At 46.2% G+C, this 27,198-nt stretch overlaps 1 protein-coding gene across 2 annotated transcripts in view; it reads right to left on the bottom strand.

The window, feature by feature from the left end:
- The window catches only part of SNX29 (sorting nexin 29), a 1,801,773-nt gene that overhangs the window by 506,890 nt on the left and 1,267,685 nt on the right, over positions 1 to 27,198 (bottom strand). For both annotated transcript variants that reach the window (XM_089669411.1, XM_089669412.1), the window contains exon 18: positions 6,007 to 6,088. In XM_089669411.1, coding sequence (XP_089525537.1) covers positions 6,007 to 6,088 — 82 coding nt within the window. The remainder of the gene's footprint in view (positions 1 to 6,006; positions 6,089 to 27,198) is intronic.

Here is a 27,198-nt window from a genome sequence, read left to right as displayed (position 1 = left end):
AAGTTCACCTTTTAAAAAAAAATAATAAATGCCCATTTTTTGCAGGTAAAACAATGTGCATTTACTATAGTTTTTTTAGGAGCCTGGAAAACATTGCAGATCACTGGTGCCATGCAGGGCTCCTGCAGACTGCCAGTGTAAGCTGTCTGCCTGTACATCCTACAGGCAGGCAGTTTCACACTGACAGAAAGAATCAAAGAACAACCAGAATTCTCAACAGCACTCTGGTGTTTCATTAAGAACTACAAGCCAACATCCACAAAGGATATTGGTACTTGTAGTTGTTTCATTCACAAAACTCTGTGAAAGAATGACACATCTATGTGGGCAGAGCCACACTCTTTTCAAAAAGTGACAGCTGGTACCGGGAACTTCTCCCCGTACTGTTGTCACTCAGAGGGCTCGGATTGCTGAGCGTCAGCAGGAGCAGAAACATGTTACATATTCCTGTATAGGTAAAAGACACACAGTGAGCGCTCTCAAAGAAACAGCAGCTGAACATCCAAGATAAACGCATATAAAAATCCTCAATAAAACATATACATATAAAATGCAGCGCTGTAAAATGATCAAATCAACACAATAATAGTCCTGAAAAGGTGCTCATTAATTCCCAGTGTCAATGGAAAGAATGCAAACTAACCAGAAGCGCATTTAAAGTACGCATGTGTGTAAGAAATCCTGGAGATTCCCCTCTCTCCCTCTGGTCAGAAAATGGATATGTGCTGAAATGGATGATGATAACGCCCTCTTGTGGAAAAGCGAAATCCTGCAGGCCAGGAAGCTCCCAGGATAGGATATTCCTCTTCAATGGAACCAGGGCTGGGATTGAAATCACTCTGTGGCTGTGAAATTGGGAGAGAGACCCCTCACAGAGGACACAGAGAGATACTCATAGTGTAGTATATTACTTCAATTTATTTAAAAAAAACAAGTAAAAAACATGTAATCAGGTGGCAAGTGAAAGTGACCCACTGACCCTCTTAAAATTAAAAGTGGCCGCCGGGCCTCCACATGGCACCGGCGGCGTAGTGTCAGTGACGTCCACAGGCTCCTGCTGACGCGTTTTGTGCGCACGCACTTCTTCTGAGGTAGAGCAAGGACCAACTGCTACTGCATTGTTCCAGGAGCTGACTCCTGCCATTCCTATTGACCGGCTTGAGTTTGACCGCATACATCGTGCATTGGGTCCCCGACGGCCGGAGGCCCCAAGAAACATTATCATCAAATTCACGTATTATCGCACTAAAGAGACCATTCTCTTGGCAGCCAGGAATCACCCAGACCTCAGTTTCCAGGGACATCGCTACCAACTTTTTTTGGATCATTCCCAGATCACCCTCCAGAAGCGTCGCCAGATGAAGTCCTTCACCTCGGTCCTGGTGAATTGCAAAATTAAATATGCATGCCTCACCTTCAACTACCAAGGCTGTAGCCATTCCACTACCACACCGCAGGAGGCCCACTGTCTTCTGGAATCCTTACACCTTATCCCACTGGGGTGTACTGCACAGAGCCCGGTACATTCTTCTGGATCTCAGATGGGGCTGTCTCCTCTGGGTCAACTCTGAGAGAAGATGTCCAGCCAGAAGAGGACCCTCCCTCGGACTCCCCTACGCTCAAGTCCAACCTGCTCTTCACCAGGTTGAAGCTGTATTCTAGACTTGCTCCACCATGCCTCTTCTTTGAGTACTTTTGATGGGACCGTAAGTTTAGCCTGCTTGGCATTTTCCTTCTGGACTTGAGACTTTCCACCACTGCAGAGTGCCCTGGGTCCGAGGCGAAGGTGGTTGAATTCGAATGTGCTACATCCAATGTATTCTTAACGCATACACATAAATCACCAGAGACTTGCACATATGAGTGCTGAAATGAATGTAGATATAAAAACCAAATAAATTATATTTAATAGTGAACTGTCCCTATAAGTCTCAAAAATCTTCACGTGTATTTGTGCAGTATGTCTCCTATATCTCGTGCTCCAAATACACCAGCAACAAAAATCTCCAGACAATGGTCTTTAAATCAGAAGTACTCCAAGTGGATCAGTGTAATCACACTACTGCATACACGTGTACGGTGCTCCTGTGTCACCCCTTAGTGTACATCCACCTCCAACACACTATTGCGCTCACCTCCAGGTTTGACCCATAATGCCAGGTCAAACTATGCTTTTCCCTTTAACCCGGGAGGATATACTGATACATAAATCTTCACCACCGTCAGCACTTTAAACTCTGCAGAACGCTCCACAAACATAGGAAAAAATACTCCATATAGTGTAATATTGCCAGGTAAAAAACAAGCTTTATTAAAATGCTCAAAATGAACTCACATTTAAAAATGTCCACCTGGGACACTACAGGGTAAAACTCACTATACAGTATGTACAGGAATCCAAAATAGTGGCACATGCACTTTCGGTTTGCGGCTTGACATCATCGGTGTACCCTACGCATTACGTCACGCCACGTGACTTCATCAGGAGTACTCTTGCTCTTTTGGGTGTGACGAGGCGCCCTTTTCATTGGTGTATTAATGAGTCTCTTTTGACCACTCAGGCCACCTGCCAGCAGATTGAATTTTTCATACAAACATAGTTTGCGGACAACTCGGGCTCTGTTTCTTCAGCGGTGCCCTTGTGGGAGGCACATAAAGCCATGGCACGGGGCCACATCATACAGCTAGCTGCAGCTCGGAAGTGGGAGCAAGAGCATCACCTTTTGGAACTTCATTCTCTTCTGGCCTCAGCGGATACTCTTTGGAAGTCACGCCCGTCCGTGGACCAAGCATACGTTTTACACCTGTGCTAATAAGCCGGGTCCAATGCTGAATAACAAGCTTAACTCTGTGGGGAAACAGTATAAGCCGGTCCAATTGCAGCTCCCTGCGGGGTGTTGCACTTCTAATCCCCAGCAGATCGTCTCGCAGACTTTCACATCTGTATGCCAAGCCAGTTCCCTTTCCTGTAGCTCAGGTGTAAGCATTCTTTCAGGATATACAGCTCTCTTAATATGGGTGTATCTGTATCAGAAGTACTCCAAGCTATCAAATGCTTATGGTCCTCCGCGTCCCAATGGATTCTCTGGCCTCTATTACAAGAAATTTGCGACCCTGTTGGCGCCTTTCTTGGCTAATTATTTCAATGAATTACAACAAGGCTCCTTGCTCCTTGACGCACTCAGAGCTCATATCTTAATGATTCCTAAGATGACGGAGGAAGTACAGGAACCGCAAGCTTTTCGGCCTATTTCTCTTGTTAACGAAGATTTGAAGATATTGGGCAAAATTCTCAGTCTTTGTATCAATAAATATTTATGTAGCCTGGTCCACAGGGACCAAAGTAGGTTTCGTCCCTGGAGGCAGGCAGGCGATTCATCTTATACATTTTCTGCAACAGCGGAAAATTCCGGGGCTCTTGCTGTCTTGGACATATATAAAGCTTTTGAGTCCTAATCTTGGGAATACCTATGGTTCGTGTTGTCCCGCTGGGGCTTTGGGAATTCTATGCTTTCTTGGCTTTGTATTCTTCCCCTTTGGCTTCAGTTAAATATGTGGCGTATTTCTCGGATCCTTTTCCTATTTGGCAAGGAACGAGACAGGGATGTCCCCTGTCCCCAGCACTCTTTGTCCTGGCACTTGAACCGTTGGCTTTGGTGCTCCGGGCTGATTGTAAGATATTAGGGGTCCCCTACGCAGGACAGGAATTTAAGTTGAATCTATTTGCGGACGATGCCCTCTTGACTCTCACCAATCCCTAACGACGCTCCCGAACTTGCAACAGGTTCTTGCATGGTTCTCCTCGATTTTGGGTCTTCGAATAAATTTAGATAACACTGTCGCTCTCAACATCACTAAGATCTCAGATTTGGTTTTGCGCTTACAGTCCCATTTTCCTTACAAATGGGCTCCCTCCTTGCTCGAATACTTGGGCATTTATCTAACTCCCACCTATGGCTCTTTGTTTGCTTTGAACTATTTTCACTTGCTTCGATCCGTGTCATCCCTTATGCACTCTTGGCAAGTCCCCCATCTGTCCTGAATAGGACTGGTTAATTCGGTAAAAATGACTATCTTGCCGAAATTGTTATATTGCTTTCGCACCCTCCCAGTACCAGTTCCTTCCTATTTTTTCCGGCTGCTTCGGGCACAGATTATGCAATTTATCTGGGCTGACAGACACCCCAGAGTCTCTAGAAATACGCTTTTTGCTCATAAGCTGTAGGACGGTCTTGGGGTGCCTAATGTAGCTAAGTATTACCAGGCAAGCCAAATCGCCCCACTGTCTATGTTGCACGCTTCCTCTGATGTTCCCCTCTGGGTTCTTTTAGAGCTGCCTAATTATGCCCCAATTGCAACATCAACGCTTCTATGTCTCCCCCCAACTCTGCACCCGGCAGCATTGAGTCCAATTTTGCTGCATGGCCTGCGATTGTGGGACTCAGTTCGCTACTCCAGTGGCTTGATGTCACCTTTTCTCCCCTTGCTCCCAATCACTAATAATCCTCTTTTCCCGCCGGGTTTAGATCAACCTGGGGCATTCTCTTGGTGGGTGGCCAATGGATGTTCGCAGGAAAGACACATCTTGACTTCTCTGCCTTTCCCCACCTGGAATTCTCTTCGGGAATCACGGGATGCTCCCCAGGTGGAATTTTTTCATTACCTTCAATTGCTACATTGGCTGACCTCTCTGCGTAGTACGTCCGCCCTCCCTTCTTGGGGTTGTGGCTATCATGGAGATGTGTTACATATATGGTAGTCATGCCCGAGACTGATTAATTTTTGGTCTTGTGTATTCGGCCTTCTCTACACCTTGTTTCATCTCCCCATATGCCTGGAAGCCCAGTATGCCTTGCTTCACTGTCCCATATCGGGCTTGTTGGCTCGTCATCAGAAGTTGGCCTCTTATTTATTCTTGTTGGCAACTAGAACTGTTGCTCAGGCCTGGAAAAGTGTATCTGTTCTTTTTCAGGGGTGCGGGACCGGATGACCACTTTGATGCTCAATGAACAGATGTTGAGTATTCGTAATGACTTTTTTAAACATTTTTTTAAATATGGGAGCCGTGGTTGACATATGCTTTTCCCACGCTCCCCCCAGCTAGTCTGGGTTTAGGTTGTTGATCGGTATTGGTGTTCCTGGATCCCTGCTGTTGGTCTGGTCTTCTTCTCCTTTCAGGGCTCTTTTTATTTTTTACTGATTTTTGTGAGGCGGTTGATATCTGCCTTTGGTTTGCTTCACTGCTGATATTACAACACTGTATCTTTATTTTTTTGTACCATTGATGGCCCCTGCATGGGAATGTCTTATACACTGTTGCCTTTGGCATTGTTTCTCTTTGTATTTTATGTTCCATTGATAGCCCCTGAGTGGGCAACCCTTTTGCTTACATCTCTCTTTGTTTAAAATTAATAAAAACCATTGAAATACAAATGGATACTAATATTGTTATTGCCTATTTTGATTTATATGAATTTTGTTAAGCACTAGTACTTTATAACACTGAGGGAGGTAATACAGATATAAATTTTCACTATTTGTTTTATCATCACTAAAGTAATTGTGGTTCTGCCACTATAATATAGGTATTATTTTATTGATTGTGTATATATTTTATTTAATTACATGTCATGTGTGAGTGTGTGGGGGGGGGGGGTGCATTTCATATTGAATCTTGTTGTGAGTGCTTTATACAATCAAATATAGGTTCTCCTTGCGTAAAGCATGCTTCAAGTCCATGGACCACAACAACCTTTTCCAAAACAGTCCTACGACCAGGAAGTGTTTTCTGCTCTTTAACTGAAAATACATAATAGCTCACTGCAAATTTACATCTCAGTAAAAGGAACAGTTAAAATTATTTTTATTTCAAAGATATGCCATTTGGAATATTAATTCAGTAATGCAATAGAATGCCATATGTTCTAGACTGCTTAGCCTGCAGATTAAACTTAGCCATGAGTCCCTATAGATGACTTACATTACTTCAGCTGGGAAAGCTCTTACCTGATAAACATGAAAGGCATGAGTAGATTTACCTCTCAGAAAAACTGAGGGTATCCAAACATTTACAAGGGCACGGTGTGATCTGTAATAGAAACGAAGATATCCAAGTTACTGTCAATTAGAATTATGAAAATGCTATACTCTATTATTTACAGTAGGACACTGGAAACAAGAATCTATACAAATATTGAAGTACTATGAGGATACAAATCACTTAAAGACAACCTGTCTGGACAGTTTGGCCTTGATTCACTAAGATGTGAGTGTATTAGCAGAGACTGACCATTCAGGCAGACTCCGGTCAATCAATCAGTCGTCTGACCAGCGTCTAGCAAGCTCATTGACGAGCGTCTACTGACTACTTTGCTATCACTAAATGTGGTATCCCGTCTGGCACATTTTTAGGTGCAATACCGGATATGTTCGCTAGATGGCGCACAAGCGCGGGCTTTATTAACATTGGCGTTCTTATGATGGCAAAATAGAATTCTTAGAATGTAATAAATAGTACACCTGTATTAGAATTTTCTATTTTCTTCTATTTCTTTTCTTGCTGTGTCTCCAAAATGATCAGGAAACTAATGCATTTACTAATGAATGTCATACATTCTGTACTCAAATGTTAAACATTTTCACACTTATATCTCAAATAATTTATATACTTCTAATTTCCCAATATAATTATATATCTTCATTCTCTTTAATCACGTAACTATTCTATGGTAAAGACAAGTGCAGCGCTATAAATGCATGTGATCAATAATGAATGCATGTAAAAACCAAAAAGTGCAAAGAATTGCAACAATGATGTAATATTGTAAATGGTGCTAAAATAAGTTCATAGAATCATTCCTGAATAATGGAATGTCCTTCGTGTGAGAGTACCAACTCAGAGAGTGCCTATGAATGGCACGTGTGGTCTCTCCGTGACGGACAGTAGTGCATGAACTTGTGAAAGGTAAACCACCCTTGGGACTGGTCTACACTCACCAGAACAAAAGTATTAATGTGTATGGGTTATACACATCACACATCTGGGGGTGCAGCGGTATGCTGGCAGTTATGGGTTAGTCATCCAGCTCCATCCATCCATCCATCAGGGTGGGTGCCCAAATGGTCCTGGGGAGGAATTAGCTCAGCCACAGGAGCCAGAAAGGTGCTCAATAGTGTAGTACACTGTCACAGGGGTGGATGACCTTTCACGAGTTCATGCACTACTGTTCGTGGTTATATTTATCTTGTGTAATACCATTTTACTAGTCTATATCATTTGACCAGCGCTCGCTTTATCATTTTTAAACAATGTAACTATTCTACATTATAGCTCAAACTGTGTCTCCCACAGTGGTTTAGTGGTTAGAGCTCAGAACTTACAGCACTTGGGTCATGGGTTCTAATCCCAGTCTTGGCAACATCCCAAAAAAATGGAGATCAATTTTCTGGGTTGTGCCAGGAATATTGATCAATCAATTATGATTTTGCCTAATGACTAGAAAGTGGATGACTGTTACTTGCGTACTGTTCTTCTGCCAATTAGGAAATGTGCAAGTTTCATGCCGTGTATATTTCATAGTAACTTTTTTCTCTTTTAAATCTGTCTCCTTATACAACTTGACCCCCTCCCCCACCCCATCATCACCTGTCCCATATGCAAATCTATGGATCACCGCCCCACTCTTTAACTATCTATTTACTGATCAAGTGAATGTGTCTCATTTTCTATCAGCTACAGCTCAGATCTCACATTATTATACAATTGCTGATTGTATCTCACCACTAGTCTGATTGAATTCACAATTCCTGGTCAGTCCTGTTCCCTGACCTCTAATAACCTTTAGGGCCAGTTCACACTACATGTGTTTCAGTTGCTTTTTCAGCATCACAAACGCACAGAAAGAAGGTTATATGGTTGTCAATGTCATAGTTCACATCAGCGCTTGCATTTTCAATGCATTGCAGGTGCTGTAAACAAAGTTGACCACGCTGCATTGTTTCTGCACAGAACTGTACTGGAACACATTGAAACGTCCTTGAATGTACTAAAACGCACATGTCCCTAACTACATTGAATACAAAGAAAATAGAAAAAAATAAGTGGAAGGGATACAAAAATGCAATGTAAACATGTCCAAAACGCATCCAAAATGTACTGGAACACACTAAACATGCATGCCAAAAGGGCATGAAAAAAACCCATCAGGAACACATCTAGACTGTTTCTATAGTGTGAACCAGCCCTTAGGACTTGTTCACACCATTGGTGGTGCAGAAACGCATGCAAGAACACACATTTTTCCAGCACAGCAAAGAAATGCAATGCCCTATGTAGATGTGCGCAGGTACCATGATGAAAACGTTGTTGCACCTACACACGTCTATTAAAAACAGCCCCATTCACAGCCACAAATACGCATGGCACCACACTACTGTGCGGTTAGGTGCGACACACTTGGAAAATAACATAAAAATAAGCCAACATGGCTAAAACATATCTTGAAAATATGGGGACTCTGATATCCGGCGACAGTCCGTTCACGAACGAGAAGCAATTCTGCACCCCTAAAACCAACATAGAGGAAAGGGATGGTCAAATTGCTGTGCTGCTTCCAAACCACCTCTGGCATGCCAGGGTCATTATGCAGGTCCTCGATGCCAGTTCTTGCCTGCGGCCACAAAATATCCACTGGCCACAAGTGAAGGTGAGTGGAGGACGTGAAGGTGGATTTCTACCAGCTTCAACCGCAAGCAGTACCACTCCTGAAAAATGAGAGCAAATAATCATTGACACGTCATCATGACAGTCAATTCTCAGTGCAGGCTATCTAGAGTGTCTTTCCTTTTTAACCATTTCAAGAGTTCAAGGAAAAATTCTTGGAGCATCTACTGTGTTTGGAAAGGCCAAAGGTCCCCCCCTCCCCCAGGCACACTAATGCTTATGCAGGCCATAGACGGGGAGAAAAACAGCCAATTTTTCTTTTAAAAAATGAAAAATCGGTTGTTCAAGCGGCCGATGTTACTAGCAATGGTAAAAAAAAAAAATCGGCCGATTTTCATCCCGTCTACAGCCGGCAAAAAGTGTCCCTGCAGAGAGCTCCGCTATTTCTTTGACAGTTCTTTGACATTTATAGCGGTTGCAACAATGTATTTGTATCCATTTCGGATACAGATGTTTTTATTCGGAAACAAATAGATACAATGTTGCAACCGCTGTAAATGTCAAGGAACTGTCAAAGAAATAGCGGAGCTCTCTGCAGGGACACTTTTTGCCATACTGGAATTCCTCTCATTTTTCATCCTTCTTCTTCCTCTTCTTCATCATCATCCTCTTCTACTTCTTCTTCATCATCATCCTCTTCTTCTTCATCATCATCCTCTTCTTCATCATCCTCTTCTTCTTCATCATCTTCATCATCCTCTTCTTCTTCATCATCTTCATCATCCTCTTCTTCTTCTTCATCATCATCATCTTCTTCTTCCTCTTCATCATCTTCTTCTTCATCATCATCCTCATCATCTTCTTCATCATCATCATCCTCTTCTTCTTCTTCTTCTTCTTCTTCTTCTTCTTCATCATCATCCTCTTCTTCTTCATCATCCTCATCTTCTTCTTCACCATCATCCTCTTCTTCTTCTTCATCATCCTCTTCTTCTTCATCATCATCATCCTCTTCTTCATCTTCTTCATCATCATCATCCTCTTCTTCATCATCATCATCTTCTTCATCATCATCTTCATCATCATCATCATCATCCTCTTCTTCTTCATCATCATCCTCTTCTTCTTCATCATCCTCTTCTTCTTCATCATCTTCTTCTTCATCATCATCATCCTCTTCTTCTTCTTCATCATCATCCTCTTCATCATCTTCTTCTTCTTCATCATCATCCTCTTCATCATCATCCTCTTCTTCATCATCTTCTTCATCATCCTCTTCTTTTTCTTCTTTTTGTCTTCCTCTTGCAGGTCACTGCTCATGTGCAGATTTTTTATCAGTAAAAAATCGGCCGATTTGCCCATCATTGCCGCGCAAATCGGCCGATCGGCAAATTCGGCCGTTTTTTTCCAACTTTACCGGAAAAAAAATCTGCCAAAATACCGAAAAACGGCCGAACAAATAGCCCACTAGCGATCCGAAAATCGGCCGATTTTATTTTTGGCCGAAAAATCGGCCTATTATCGAACCCATCTATGGCCTGCATAAGATATGGTGTGGCCCTAGGGTCAATGTGTGTTTAGAATACTTCCAAAATGCACATACAAAAACACTACATCCAAATGCATGTTGCATTTCTATAGCATGTTAAACAAAAGAAAAATGCACTTACATAATGTTAACATGCGCAAGTAAAAATAGACAAAATCCACATCCTTTTATTCTGGCTTCACATACATGCATTGTGGTCTAACACCGCACTCCTGGGCAAATCACATGCAATTTGTGTGCGTTGCAATTAGAGACAAACATTTTGCACACCTCAAATTGCACCGCATCCGGGCCAAAAATGTGCAGGACCCTTTTTCAGGGTATGCACATGGGTGTGAATAGGCATGCCATCCAATTTGGCAAATCGCAATACGCTTTGTGTACCAATATTGGTGTGTTGGTAACTTCACCTAGAAAGCCGCAGCAGGTGGCATGAAGGGGTTGCGGTTGTGATGCAGTGCAGCGCTTGCACAGAAAACACTGCAAATTTCACATCGCATCTGTGTGAAACCAGAATGTGCCAATATGTGGCTTGACAAAGCACAGTGGTCAGTGCAGATTATTTTCAATCCATGTTTTTTTACACTTTTCATTCACTGGTTTAACTCAGGTGATCGTTAATCACAATTATCTCCGGAGATCACATGCAGCCCCTCAACCATCTACACATATCTCTGGAAATCTATACAGATCTCCTTGAAAAAATGTCTCCTCTCTTCTTCGGAAAACAATTGTCCTCCACCTCATAAACAGGGGGACAGAGAAGACTTCTCCTTGATAACTAAAATCAGATTAATTATCTGTGCTTAATAAACATACACCAATACTGCAAATGCATTGTACTGTCCAAGGCATTGCACACCAACGCATTGCACACTAGAAATGTCAAATGCGTTAGTGTGTACAGTGCATGAGTGTAAAATGCTTTAGTGCACACTGCAGTGTACAACGCATTGTACAATGTAATACCGTGTACACCCACACATTGTAGACTGTAATGCACTGTACACTGTCATGCAGGATGGAGCAACGCATTGCACACTGTGATACCGTGTACACCCACACATTGTAGACTGTAATGCACTGTACACTGTCATGCAGGCTGGAGCTACGCATTGCACACTGTGATACGCTGTCCACTGTCATGCAGAATCCAGCAACGCATTGCACACTGTAATACCATGTACACCAACACATTGTAGAATGTAATGCATTATACGCAGTATACATGTCCAGATATTCAAAGATTAGTCATGAAGGCCTAGCTAGTTTCCTATTTGGCGACCGCAGATAGCCGAATAACGCTACACTGCATCCAGGCAGCTCTGGGAGGGCGTCATATGACATCCTGGCAGAACGCGCTCTCCGTGATTGCTGTGTCCTAAGGACACAGCTGATCACGTGATGTGGTAAAGGCCAATCACAGCAGCTTTTTACCATGTGATCAGCCATGTCCAATGACACGCTGATCACCGGGAAATGCATTTGCCGGGTCTTGGCTGCACTTTCATCACGCTGTCAGAATGTGTGGAAAGTACTGCCGAGAACCAGCAGTTATCAAAGCAGGGGTCGGCCCCGATGATCAGTGCCCACCAGTGCCACCCAACAGTTCCGCCCACCTGTGGCCAGCAGTGCCACACACCAGTGCTGCCTCATCAACGCACATCAGTGTTGCTAAATTACCAGTTTACCAAATGTTATAATATAAACAGACTTTTATTCATTATGAGCTATTTTGTGGTTTATCGAGCAAAAAGTAAAACTCACAGCAGCAAGTCAATACCACCCAAAGAAAGCTCTATTTGTCTGAAAAAACTGATACCAATTTAAGATGGGTACAATGTGGCATGACCGCACAATTGTCATTCAAAGTGTAACAGTGCAGAAAGATGAAAATTGGCCAGGACAGGAAGGGGGTAGGAGTACCCAGTAGGCAAGTGGTTAATATCATTGACCCATCAATACCCAGGAGCTAATGTACAGATAAGTAGCATGTGCACCAAGTGAGATTCTGCTAGGCCCCACCCACAAAATTGCAATTACTTGTCCCTCACATGTTATAAACATATTTGCAATGGCCACAGTTACTTTACATATAAGGATCATCTCCTCAGTTGAGAACTGTGCTCTCGCCATGTCCAAATGCCAATAAAGTTATCAAAATTTTCAACCAACACAAAACCTCCAACCACTTCTCATCCACTTACACTCCCCACAACCACTTCCGGGTGCGCGCGCACGTGATGACGGACTTCCAGGATAGCCGTTCATGCACCATGCGGACACCTGTTTGGTGCTTATTTGTTTGCAATTGCGCATTTCTATGCACGGCTATGATAGCTTTCGCAAATGTGTGTTTCTTATTGATTTGTTTTTTTTAACCTTGGCTAATATTTGTTGCCAAAGGCCAAAAATCAACAAAGTGTGGACTATTTTATTACTGTAAATCGAATTGTAGAAAACCTGTAGCTGGCTGCACAGTGAATGTGACATTCATTAGTACATAATATTGTGGTGCAAGTGGGTTTTTTTTTTTTTTGGTTTTGAAAAAGCCAGTTTGCACACACTTGCATATTCACGCTCTTACAAGCTACATTTGAGCAGATTATATAAGTATACAAAGTAACTATTAAGGTTGTTCATATATTGAACATAAAATAAACACAAAAACATCGGTCAAACATTTATTGATCAAATATATCTTCATTTATTTGGTCAGCAGGAACAAGTAGGTACAGTCAATATCTTGGTGAGTCACAAAAATAGGATTCACGTGGCAAAAATAAAACACTCCTGCTCATAAGAGCTTACAATCTAAAGATACTTCTAATGAACTGTGCGTGCACAGGTTATAGCAGGAAACAAAGGGGAAGATGAATCAAGTAACATTTTCGTGCACATAGGATTTACTTACACAATCACTTAGTATGAAGATCCATTCACAAAAAAAAGTCTTCAGATCAAAATATCAAGAAAACAAAGCATGTGAAAAAAAACCCCTCCCACCTCTAGAAACCCCCTACACATACATTTGTCAGCAGGTTTGTCAGAAAAATGCATCGGAGTCTAAATAAGCAAGCAAAATTAAAACAAGAGCAGATTTTAAACAAAACGATTGACATGTGTGAGGCTTTCAATGCAAAGAGAAAAAACACAATCATTGTGCAATAACACACAAACACTTTACAAGGCCAAAAATATGCAAACATTTCCAGCCCACTTCCAAACACAGCCTGAGTGGTGTCTGGGGCAATTCAGCACAAAATCTCTTCTTCCCCCAAACCACCCGGCCTAGTAACAGGCCAAATCACTCCCTACTGCACATCTTTATATAAGCTAGGTTGTATTTGGAGCGTGCCAAACAAGGCCCCACACCCAATGAAGCCACACCCACCACTGACCTTAAGTTGGTCAGTGAAAGTGTTTTCACCTGATGAATCCCCTTCCTACCTGCATTAACCCTTGGTATACAGGCCCCACAAATCAGAAAGAAATATACAGTGAAATGTACGTGTGCAGCATACAACAGAACATTGAGCAGGGATGTGAAAGGGAACCCCAATTGGAACCTTTATTGCTACTATGGTCACAATTCCCTCCAGATTCTCGCATGAGTTAAGACAGTCACATGACCACATCTTGTATGCAATACTGAAAATGACAAATCGATTTGACTAGTATGGTGAATTTCCCATCAATTGGCAAAACACTCCAGAAATCAAACTTCACCAAACATTACACTCTGGGCAAAGCTGATTTACAAATCCTGCGACTTACAGTAAAATTGACCATTTCAATGCAATTTTCAAGACATCTGACACAGATCTCTATGCAAATTGCCACTAAAGTAGTACATGTACTACTATATACATATACTATATGTACTATAGAAATCAATGTTTGAAACACACCCATGTGGTCGCTCTAATAGCATACAATAGGGTGCGACTTTGCAGACTTTCTCTCTCTCTGTCAGCTCTTTGCTTGCCAAATCCTTCACAAAAGTGGATGGAGTGTAAACCATCATTATCAAATCTATTACTGCTCCAGGCTCTTATCCCATTGTATGACATTCCATTGTATGACATTCACATAAGGTGCAGCTTTGAAGGTGTTTCAACAGACAAGGCCTCATTCTAATTCACATTTTAGGGATCATTTAGACAGAAAGCAAAGATGTTGCCAGAACATCTATTTGAAGACAGCCACACACGGAGATCATGCTACTTCCTCACCGGGGTTGGGATTCAAACCGACAACCCTAGAGTTGTGAGGCAGTAGTGCTAACCACTAATCCACGGAGCTACATTGCTAATCCAGCCTGTATTTCTGTGCTGTGAATCAATCTTAGGTCCCTGGGCAAGGTCAGTATAACTACCAGATATCTCCAATGTGACACAAATGTTGTGCTATGTTGCCAATTCAGATGTATGTTGGTTCTATGTATCCCAATACAAAGGATTGCAATACTAATACAGGCGTACCTCGGTTTACCAATGCCTCAGGGAACGTCATATTTGGGGTACAAATGCCAAACCATTTCAGTTAATTGGTCTGTTTACAAATGTTTGAATAATTTGGTATGGGCATGCGGCCTGGTATGGTTCAGGAGGGGGGGAGGCGCTCGCTTGTCCCCCCCCCCCTTTCCTGACCTGCTGGGCTGCATGCTCAGATAAGTATCTGTTATGGATTTTGGGGGGTACCCCATGCTGTTTTTTATTTAATTTCAGCGTGGAGTTACCCCTTAACATCCATACGAGACCCGAAGGGCTTATTATGGATGAGAGGGGGGACCCCACGCTGGGTTTTTTACAAATTGTTTATAATTCCCTGCAATACTTTTACATCAACTGTCAGTGAGGAACTCCGTCGACAGCTGAAACATGAGCGCTGCATTGGTTTTCGCTACCAAAATGCTGCATGAGTTGATAACATAACTCATGGGGGATTGTAGGAGCGACAGCCATGTGTTAATGTTTCAACTGTCAGCGGGGTTCCCCACTGACAGCTGAATGTACAAAAAAAAAAAAAGCGTGGGGTCCCCCCTCACATCCGTACCAAGCCCTTCGGATCTGGTATGGATATTAAGGGGGAACTCCACGCTGAAATAAAAAAAAAACAGCTTGGGGATCCCCCCAAAATCCATACCAGACCCTTATCCGAGCATGCAGCCCGGCAGGTCAGGAAAGGGGGGGGGGACGAGCGAGCGCCCCCCCTCCTGAACTATACCAGGCCACATGCCCTCAACATGGGGGGGTGCTTTGGGGAAGGGGGGCTCCCCCCCAAAGCACCTTGTCCCCATGTTAATGGGGACAAGGGCCTCTTCCGTTATTGGGATAATTGGTCGGCCATTTTTTGGGATTTTAGCATATTTTGTTTACCAGTAAAGTTGAAAATTTTTTGTTCCAAATTTACTGATAAAAAAAATGTGCCAAAATCCCGAAAAACAGCTGACCAATTAACCCACTAACGGCCCGAAAATCTTTCGATTTTTTTTTCGGCAGAAAAATCGGCCGATTTTAGACCCATCTATGGCCTGCTTTACATGGGTCTAAAATCGTCCGCAAAAAAAATCGGCTGATTTTCGGCCCGTTAGTGGGTTAATTGGTCAGCCATTTTTGGGGATTTTGCAACTTTTTTTAATTGGTAAATTTGGATAAAAATTGGCCGATTTTGCAGATCGCCCGATTTTAGCTGCAATGATCGGCAAATTGGCTGATCTTTTAACAGATAAAAAATCTGCACATGAGCCATGACCTGCAAGAAAAAGAAGAATAAAAAAAAAGAATAAGAAAAAGAAAAATGCAGGCCATAGATGGGGCGAAAACTGACCGTTTAAAAAAAAAAAAAAAATTCGGTTGTTCAATGGGCCGACGTTACCACCAATGGTAAAAAAATTGTTCGATTTTTGCCCCGTCTATGGCCTGCAAATATAATAGCAAAGTAATTACTTCTGTCCCTGCAGAGAGCTGCGCTATTATATTTGACATTAAAAAGTATAAAGGTTGCAACATTGTATCTATTTGTATCCGAATAAAAACATCTATATCCGGAATGGATACAAATAGATACAATGTTGCAGTCTCGATACTTTTTAATGTCAAATATAATAGCGGAGCTCTCTGCAGGGACAGAGGGAATGTTTCAGCTGTCATCGGGGTTTCCCACTGACAGCTGAATTTCAAATTATTTCCGTGAATTAAATAATTAATAAAAAAAACAGCGTGGGTCCCCCCCTCTCATCCTTACCAAGCCCTTCAGGTCTGGTATGGATATTAAGGGGGAACTCCACACTGAAATTAAAAAAAAAAAACAGCGTGGGTCCCCCTCAATATCCATACCAGACCCTTATCCGAGCATGCAGCCTGGCAGGTCAGGAAAGGGGGGGGGACGAGCGAGCGCCCCCCCCTCCTGAACCATACCAGGCCACATGCCCTCAACATGGGGGGGTGCTTTGGGGCAGGGGGGGCTCCCCCCCAAAGCACCTTGTCCCCATGTTGATGAGGACAAGGGCCTCTTCCCCACAACCCTGGCCGGTGGTTGTGGGGGTCTGCGGGCGGGGGGCTTATCAGAATCTGGAAGCCCCCTTTAACAAGGGGGCCCCCAGATCCCGGCCCCCCCCCCCTACGTGAACGAGTCTGCGGTACATGGTCCCGCAGACTTATTCACAAAAAAACTAAGTGTGGTGAAAAAAAAACAGTACAGGGTCTTTGACAAGTCCTTTATTAAAACAATGTCCCCCGAAGTAGATCCAACGTCAATCACGGCGGCGGCGGCAGGGACCCGAAAAAAGAAAAAAAAAAAAAAAAAGGTTCCGCTCCCGTCGGAGGCTTCCAGCCTTGTGAAGAAGAGGCTAGCTGACAGTTCTTATATAGGTATGGGGCGGGGCCAGCCGGGCACATCATCCCCGCCCCTTACATATTTGAGAAATGTCACCCTGTCTCTCCACTGAGGCTAACTAGCTGAATGCAGGAGACAGTCTGACATTTCTTATATAGCTATGGGGCGGGGCCAGCCGGGAACAGCAAGCATGTGACATGGGGCGGGTCACTCGGATGATGTCCCCGGCTGGCCCCGCCCATACCTATATAAGAACTGTCAGCTAGCCTCTTCTTCACAAGGCTGGAAGCCTGGGACTGGAGCGGAACCTTTTTTTTTTTTCTTTTTTCGGGTCCCTGCCGCCGCCGCCGCCGCGATTGACGTTGGATCTACTTCGGGGGACATTGTTTTAATAAAGGACTTGTCAAAGACCCTGTACTGTGTTTTTTTTACACCACACTTTTTTTTTTGTGAAGGAGTCTGCGGGAGCATGTACCGCAGACTCCTTCACGTAGGGGGGGGGGCGGGATCTGGGGGCCCCCTTGTTAAAGGGGGCTTCCAGATTCTGATAAGCCCCCCGCCCGCAGACCCCCACAACCACCGGCCAGGGTTGTGGGGAAGAGGCCCTTGTCCTCATCAACATGGGGACAAGGTGCTTTGGGGGGGGGAGCCCCCCCTGTCTCAAAGCACCCCCCCATGTTGAGGGCATGTGGCCTGGTATTGTTCAGGAGGGGGGGGCACTCGCTCATCCCCCCCCTTTCCTGACCTGTCGGGCTGCATGCTCGGATAAGGGTCTGGTATGGATATTGAGGGGGACCCACACTGTTTTTTTTTAAATTTCAGCATGGAGTTCCCCCTTAATATCCATACCAGACCTGAAGGGCTTGGTAAGGATGAGAGGGGGGACCCACGCTGTTTTTTTTTTTTTTTTTTATTGTGGACCTTTATTATTACATTCAGCTGTCAAAATAAATATTATCTAGACCTTTGAAATAAGTAAAATCATTACAGAAATAATTATAAAGGATAAGAAACAAAAATAGAATCACTAGAACTAAGGAAATCTAGTTAGATTACATGAAGATATGCTTAGTGCTGTTTATTAAACACAATAGACGCGAGCTAGTGCCGGCTGTCAGAGGAATCGACAGTAAGATTCACTATTAGTCAGTGGCTAAAAAGCAAACGCCTATGGCAGAGGTCTAAAATGTGTTCTCCACATGCTCAGTTGTATCTGCCAAAGACACTGCACGGGCTTCTAGATTTTTACTGTGTCGATTTCCTTGAAAAAAACGATTTTTAACACATTCTTAATTTTTTTGGAAATAGCAGATATTGTTTAAAGTGAAGTCCTGATATTTGGCAAAGCAAATTTCTAAGTGAAAATGTCTCTGCAGTGATTTTTCATGGTTTTAGACTTGCTTCTTAGCAAGTCTGTTTTGTGAGTCTGATTTCGGGCGTGTCTTTTTGTGAATTAGATTGGGCATCTGCTTATGGGCTCTGCTCAATAGTGAATTAGGTTGCAGGGTAAAAAATGACGGACGCCCATGAAAATTGGGCTTAAGCCCATAAATATGCGCCCACGCTAGAGATGAGCGAATCAAACATGACGAAGTGGAATTCGTTCCGAAGATTAGGAAAAATTCGATTCGCGACGAATCCGAAGATTAGCAAACTTCGGATGCACGAATCGAATTTTCCCAAAAATGGCGGCGACATGTGTGGCGACAGGAGAAAATGGACAGAGAAGATGGGGCGGGGATCTCTGGGAAGGTGCGCAGACAAGGCGCGCTGACCCATAATGCATTCATGAGTCATGAATCATGACATGTGATCGCATTAGCCAATCAGCAGCCAGCCAGCACTGTGTAATGGTGGAGCTATAAATCGCGGCCATCTTAGAATTCTCCATTAGCCTCCGCTCATTCAAGAGAGACAGACCTGTCTGTATTAAGGGACAGAGTTAGGCTGGCCATACATTATACAATTATCTGCAGATTTTTGGTTTAGATTTACCAAAAACCATATAATAGGAGGACAAACCTAAACAACACTTTCAGTTGTATCCAATTAGGCAGGCCCTTGCACTACATAGTTGAAGGTAAATCTAAAGGAAATTGGGCAGAAAATCTGCAGATAATTGTATAATGTATGGCCAGCCTTAGGGCCACAGAGACTTTAGGGCCACAGAATCGTTACTCAGGGACACAGAATCGTTACTCAGGGACACAGAATCGTTACTCAGGGACACAGAAACGTTACTCAGGGCCACAGCTATCAAAGAATTGAAAATTTAAAGTGACATACACCCTTTTTTTTTTTGGTGGCTGTCGTGTACAGTTGGTGCTGCAGTTTGCCGATTGTGCAAAATAAACTGACTTTCTGCTTCACAACCACTATTGTACATTCAAAGAGTTAAATCCATTTACACGCCGGCTGGCGGTATTATTTTTTGGGTGATTAGTGCATTCCAGTGACACAAACGTACAGTTTCCAGCCAACGGCAAGCTGCAATTGACCGATTGTGCTAAATAAACTGACTTTCTGCTTCACAACCACTATTGTACGTTCAAAGAGTTAGATCCATTTACACGCCGGGTGGCGGTAATATTTTTTGGGTGATTAGTGCATTCCAGTGACATAAACGTACAGTTTCCAGCCAACGGCAAGCTGCAATTGACCGATTGTGCTAAATAAACTGACTTTCTGCTTCACAACCACTATTGTACGTTCAAAGAGTTAGATCCATTTACACGCCGGGTGGCGGTAAAATTTTTTGGGTGACTAGTGCATTCCAGTGACATAAACGTACAGTTTCCAGCCAGCGGCAAGCTGCAATTGACCGATTGTGCTAAATAAACTGACTTTCTGCTTCACAACCACTATTGTACGTTCAAAGAGTTAGATCCATTTACACGCCGGGTGGCGGTAATATTTTTTGGGTGATTAGTGCATTCCAGTGACATAAACGTACAGTTTCCAGCCAACGGCAAGCTGCAATTGACCGATTGTGCTAAATAAACTGACTTTCTGCTTCACAACCACTATTGTACGTTCAAAGAGTTAAATCCATTTACACGCCGGCTGGCGGTAATATTTTTTGGGTGATTAGTGCATTCCAGTGACATAAACGTACAGTTTCCAGCCAACGGCAAGCTGCAATTGACCGATTGTGCTAAATAAACTGACTTTCTGCTTCACAACCACCATTGTACGTTCAAAGAGTTAGATCCATTTACACGCCGGGTGGCGGTAATATTTTTTGGGTGATTAGTGCATTCCAGTGACATAAACGTACAGTTTCCAGCCAACGGCAAGCTGCAATTGACCGATTGTGCTAAATAAACTGACTTTCTGCTTCACAACCACTATTGTACGTTCAAAGAGTTAAATCCATATACACGCCGGCTGGCGGTAATATTTTTTGGGCGATTAGTGCATTCCAGTGACATAAACGTACAGTTTCCAGCCAACGGCAAGCTGCAATTGACCGATTGTGCTAAATAAACTGACTTTCTGCTTCATAACCACTATTGTACGTTCAAAGAGTTAGATCCATTTACATGCCGGGTGGCGGTAATATTTTTTGGGTGATTAGTGCATTCCAGTGACATAAACGTACAGTTTCCAGCCAACGGCAAGCTGCAATTGACCGATTGTGCTAAATAAACTGACTTTCTGCTTCACAACCACTATTGTACGTTCAAAGAGTTAAATCCGGTTTTATTTTTTGGGGTGCTTATTGAATTAAAGAGTATGTCAGACAACACGCAGAGGAGTGGCAGAGGAGGCAATGTTTCAGGAGCGAGCAGACGTGGCAGCAGAGGAAGGGGTCGAGGCAGCACTAGTCGCAGCCAGAGGCCAGTGCTCCCGGTGTCATCCAGCGGTCGTGTCTCCACCGACAGCCCTGCCGTCATTGATAGGTTGACTCGGTCGTCTTCCTCTTCCCAGGTCACCTCTGACACCTACAGCCAACAATCGGTGGGTACGTCAGACACAACCGTTAGTTGGCATGGCCCGGGAGCAAGCCCACTGAAATCACGTGTCCTCGACCTGCCCCTGTCCTTTGGTGTTCCCTCACCAAGCGAAGTATCGCATGCTGTGCGCTCAGCCCCACTGTACAGTGAGGAAGAGCTAACAGAGGGCGGTCAGGAACGGGGGGAGACATCCGCCTCATCAGCAGCCAGGCGATGAAGTACTGGTGAGGAGAGTGGCTCGGTAGCCGGTCTAGAGACAGGTCTGTCTCCTGACCCACACGCAGCCGAGGGGGCTAGTAGTGACGCGGAGACCCTAATTGATGATGATGAGGCTGATCGCACTTGGCAGCCTCGTCGTCATCAGGCTATTGCTTCCGCATCATCAGGAGAAGAGGGTGCCAGCTTGCCAGCGAGCAAAACAGTCGGTGGGTTGCCCAGGAGGCAGCAGGGTCGCAGCAGTGTCAGTGGAGCCAAACGGCCACGGAGTAGAGCACCAGCTCCACTGCAGTCTACCACCACGGCCAGTAGTGGTGCCGGTGTGCACGGAGGAAGTAGCAGTCAGCCAGTGAGGAGTAGCGGGGGCAAAGTTTCGTACTCGGCGGTGTAGCAATTTTTTGTCACGCCGCCCGAGGAAGTAAACGTAGCCGTATGTCGACTATGTGGCCAGAAAGTCAAGCGTGTCCAGGGGGCCAATGTTGGGACTACAGCGTTGCGTCAGCATATGCAGCGTCGCCATTCGGTGGCCTGGGAAAACCGTGATAAAGATACGGCGGTTCTGCTTGCCCCAGCCCCCGCTCCATCACCCGCTCCGTTACTTGCTCCGTCACCCGACGTCAATCGCCCTCTATCAGCCAGTCAAGGCTCCAACACCTCTGCTGAGGGGAGTTGTCGCTCATTGTCATCTTCCGCTCGTTCAGATGCTCCTTCTCCTGCTACTCCTCTTCACGGATTCCGTCAACAGTCTTTCTTGGAATCCGTTTCCAAGAGACAACAGTTTGCGAGCACGCACCCGACGGTGCAGAAGCTGAACGTCCTCCTGTCCAAGTTGCTGGTGCTGCAGTCCCTCCCTTTCCAAGTGGTGGACTCAGCACCTTTCCGAGAAATGATGGCTTGTGCCGAGCCGCGGTGGAGAGTGCCAAGCCGGCATTTCTTCGCCAAAAAGGCAGTGCCAGCCCTGCATTCACATGTAGAAGAGATGGTGGGCCAGTCTTTGAGCATGTCGGTCTCTGCCAAAGTGCACGGCAGCGCCGACGTGTGGAGCTGTAACTACGGTCAGGGACAGTACATGTCATTTACGGCCCACTGGGTGAACGTGGTGCCGGCACAGCCGCACCAGCAACTTGGACAGATCACGCCGCTTTTGCCTCCACGTTTGCACGTCCTTGGTCCAGCAAAGATGTCCGCCTCTACCACCTCTTCTTCCGCCGTGTCCTCAGCCGCCACCCCCGTGCCAAGTCCCATTACCCGACCGGCATATCACATGTGCAGGGCGCAACGGTGTCACGCTGTGCTGCACCTGGTATGCCTTGGCGAACGTAGTCACACAGGGGAGGAACTTCTGAGTGTAATGAACAGAGAAATCGACAGACGGCTGTCTCCGCGCAAACTGAAAACCGGAACCATGTTGACCGACAACGGAAAGAACATGGTGTCTGCTCTGCGTCAAGGAAGGTTGTGCCATGCGCCATGCATGGCTCACGTGTTCAATCTGGTTGTCAAGCGGTTCCTAAAATCCACCATCACACTGCAAGACATCCTTAAAATGTCACGTAAACTTTGCATGCATTTCAGCCATTCCTACACACCCTCCTTGAGCTGCAGCGGCAGAACGGAATTCCACAGCATCGCCTGATCTGCGACGTTGCAACAAGGTGGAATTTAACCCTACATATGTTAGACCGCCTTTACGAACAGCGAAAGGCCATCACCGATTTCCTGATGTTACAAGCGGATAAAGGTACTCCCCTGTGTAACTTAGATGTCAGCCATTGGCAGCTCATGCGTGACACCTGCCGCTTGCTCAGGCCCTTTGAGGAGGCCACGCTATTCGTGAGTCGGCAGGACTATGGGATGAACGACGTCATTCCTCTGTTGCACGTCCTGGAACAAATGCTGTTAACAATGGCTGGTCAGGGTGCGGTAGACGTGGCGCACAGATCTCAACGCCACATGACCCCTGTGGGGGCAGGACAGGAAGAAGAGGAGGAGGTAGAGGAGGACATTGGTGCTCAGGAATTATTGAGTGAAATGGGTGGTTTTTCCACTCAGCGGACAGGAGTGGAGGAGCAGGAGCATCTGGTAGAGGAGGAGGAGGAGACAGAGGACCCAGACGCACCGTGGCAGTATGCTGTGGAGATGGAGGCAGGGAGTCCCTTGCATTCCTTGGCACAAATGGCCCATAGCATGCTCGGTTGCTTGCGTAGCGACAGCCGAATAATAACCATCAGACAGAGGGATGACTTTTGGCTGTCCACCTTGTTGGACCCTCGCTACCATTCAAAAATGGTGGCCTTTTTCACACCTGCTGAGAGGGAGGCCAAAATAAAGTACTATAAAAACCACCTATGTAGTCATGCAGTATATAGCCCTATCAGCCACTTTCTGGCATCCAGTTGCTGTAGCCCCCATCACCACACTGTGCCACGAGCCCCTGTACCGCCTTCTCATACTGCTGCCAGATCCATCCTCTGCCATGTGCGTCTTTGTCGTCTGCTCACGCTGCTGGGTTCCAGTTTTAAACCTAGGCCTGTGTATGGCTTCCGAATACTGCTGCCTCCACCGCCACCCTGCGCCATGTGCCTCTGTCGTCTGCTCACGCTGCTGACGGCTTCCGCTTTTTAACCTAGGCCTGTGTATGGCTTCCGAATACTGCTGCCTCCACCGCCACCCTGCGCCATGTGCCACTTTCAGGTCTCCTTACACTGTTGGTGGGTTCCATTTTGTGATAGGGTGCTGTATGGCCTTCCATTGCTGCTGCCTCCACCGCCACCCTGCGCCATGTGCCTCTGTCGTCTGCTCACGCTGCTGACGGCTTCCGCTTTTTAACCGAGGCCTGTGTTTGGCTTCCGAATACTGCTGCATCCACTGCCACCCTGCGCCATGTGTCTCTGTCGTCTGCTCACGCTGCTGATGGCTTCCTCTTTTTAACCGAGGCCTGTGTTTGGCTTCCGAATACTGCTGCATCCACCGCCACCCTGCGCCATGTGTCTCTGTCGTCTGCTCACACTGCTGACGGCTTCCGCTTTTTAACCTAGGCCTGTGTATGGCTTCCGAATACTGCTGCCTCCACCGCCACCCTGCGCCATGTGCCTCTGTCGTCTGCTCACGCTGCTGACGGCTTCCGCTTTTTAAACTAGTCCTGTGTATGTCTTCCGAATACTGCTGCCTCCACCGCCACCCTGCACCATGTGCCACTTTCAGGTCTCCTTACACTGTTGGTGGGTTCCAATTTGTGATAGGGTGCTGTATGGCCTTCCATTGCTGCTGCCTCCACCGCCACCCTGTGCCATGTGCCTCTGTCGTCTGCTCACGCTGCTGACGGCTTCCGCTTTTTAACCGAGGCCTGTATTTGGCTTCCGAATACTGCTGCATCCACCGCCACCCTGCGCCATGTGTCTCTGTCGTCTGCTCACGCTGCTGACGGCTTCCGCTTTTTAACCTAGGCCTGTGTATGGCTTCCGAATACTGCTGCCTCCACCGCCACCCTGCGCCATGTGCCTCTGTCGTCTGCTCACGCTGCTGACGGCTTCCGCTTTTTAAACTAGTCCTGTGTATGTCTTCCGAATACTGCTGCCTCCACCGCCACCCTGCGCCATGTGCCACTTTCAGGTCTCCTTACACTGTTGGTGGGTTCCATTTTGTGATACGGTGCTGTATGGCCTTCCATTGCTGCTGCCTCCACCGCCACCCTGCGCCATGTGCCTCTGTCGTCTGCTCACGCTGCTGACGGCTTCCGCTTTTTAACCGAGGCCTGTGTTTGGCTTCCGAATACTGCTGCATCCACCGCCACCCTGCGCCATGTGTCTCTGTCGTCTGCTCACGCTGCTGACGGCTTCCGCTTTTTAACCTAGGCCTGTGTATGGCTTCCGAATACTGCTGCCTCCACTGCCACCCTGCGCCATGTGCCTCTGTCGTCTGCTCACGCTGCTGACGGCTTCCGCTTTTTAAACTAGTCCTGTGTATGTCTTCCGAATACTGCTGCCTCCACCGCCACCCTGCGCCATGTGCCACTTTCAGGTCTCCTTACACTGTTGGTGGGTTCCATTTTGTGATAGGGTGCTGTATGGCCTTCCATTGCTGCTGCCTCCACCGCCACCCTGCGCCATGTGCCTCTGTCGTCTGCTCACGCTGCTGACGGCTTCCGCTTTTTAACCGAGGCCTGTGTTTGGCTTCCGAATACTGCTGCATCCACCGCCACCCTACGCCATGTGTCTCTGTCGTCTGCTCACGCTGCTGACGGCTTCCGCTTTTTAACCTAGGCCTGTGTATGGCTTCCGAATACTGCTGCCTCCACCGCCACCCTGCGCCATGTGCCTCTGTCGTCTGCTCACGCTGCTGACGGCTTTCGCTTTTTAAACTAGTCCTGTGTATGTCTTCCGAATACTGCTGCCTCCACCACCACCCTGCGCCATGTGCCACTTTCAGGTCTCCTTACACTGTTGGTGGGTTCCATTTTGTGATACGGTGCTGTATGGCCTTCCATTGCTGCTGCCTCCACCGCCACCCTGCGCCATGTGCCTCTGTCGTCTGCTCATGCTGCTGACAGCTTCCGCTTTTTAACTGAGGCCTGTGTTTGGCTTCCGAATACTGCTGCATCCACCGCCACCCTGCGCCATGTGTCTCTGTCGTCTGCTCATGCTGCTGACGGCTTCCGCTTTTTAACCTAGGCCTGTGTATGGCTTCCGAATACTGCTGCCTCCACCGCCACCCTGCGCCATGTGCCTCTGTTGTCTGCTCACGCTGCTGACGGCTTCCGCTTTTTAAACTAGTCCTGTGTATGTTTTCCGAATACTGCTGCCTCCACCGCCACCCTGCGCCATGTGCCACTTTCAGGTCTCCTTACACTGTTGGTGGGTTCCATTTTGTGATAGGGTGCTGTATGGCCTTCCATTGCTGCTGCCTCCACCGCCACCCTGCGCCATGTGCCTCTGTCGTCTGCTCACGCTGCTGACGGCTTCCGCTTTTTAACCGAGGCCTGTGTTTGGCTTCCGAATACTGCTGCATCCACCGCCACCCTGCGCCATGTGTCTCTGTCGTCTGCTCACGCTGCTGACGGCTTCCGCTTTTTAACCTAGGCCTGTGTATGGCCTTCAATTGAAGCTGCTTCTGCTCCGCCACTCTGCCATTGGACTCTTGATAGTCGTCTCCCCACGCTGCTGCTGGGGGGACTTTTTAACATAGGCCTCTGTATGGCCTTCAATTTTAGCTGCTTACGCTCCGCCACTCTGCCATGGGCCCCTGTACCGCCTCCTCATGCTGCTGCCAGGCCCGTAATCTGCCATGGGCCCCCGTACCGACTCCTCATGCTGCTGCCAGGCCCGTAATCTGTCATGGGCCCCTGTACCGCCTCCTCATGCTGCTGCCAGGTCCAGAGTGTGTCATGGGTCCCTGTACGGCCTCCCATTGCTGCTGTCTCCATCGCCACACTCTGCCATGTGCCACTTTCAGGTCTCCTCACACTGCTGGTGGGTTCCATTTTGTCATAGGGTGCTGTATGGCCTCCCATTGCTGCTGCCTCCACCGCCACACTGTGGCTCCACACTCTGGTTTTGGCCCCGTGACTGCCCAAATGAGTGAAGTGTGCGGTGATTCTAAGATCGACGGCACTCATCTGCATGTCATATTGACTGACAGTATTATTTTTCTTCCCCAGCAGACTCCAAGGGCATTTAAATTAAAGGTACAGTGTTCTGCACTAATATAAAGGCTCTCTGAAGCCTAGAAACACCCTTTTTATAAGTTAAATTCACAGCGAATATATTCGGCACGAAGCGAATTTAATCGGCGAATTCGGCGAATCAGCCGAACCGAATTTTTGAATAATTCGCTCATCTCTAGCCCACGCCCAATAGTGAATCAGGGCCTTTGTGTCTGCTGTTGGCTTCCTTTATTCCACCCCTGGGAGCTACTATAGTTCTAAGCCATGCACATTACTTTGCATCATACTGTAGAGGTATGCTCTGACCCATATA

This window comes from Staurois parvus, unplaced genomic scaffold (assembly GCF_062004578.1).
Source record: "Staurois parvus isolate SC_StPar_1 unplaced genomic scaffold, SC_StPar_1.0 ptg000075l, whole genome shotgun sequence".
In the NCBI taxonomy this organism is placed as follows: domain Eukaryota; kingdom Metazoa; phylum Chordata; class Amphibia; order Anura; family Ranidae; genus Staurois; species Staurois parvus.
The sequence above is the reverse complement of the archived record's forward strand: the minus strand, read 5'-3'. Positions and strand labels throughout refer to the sequence as shown.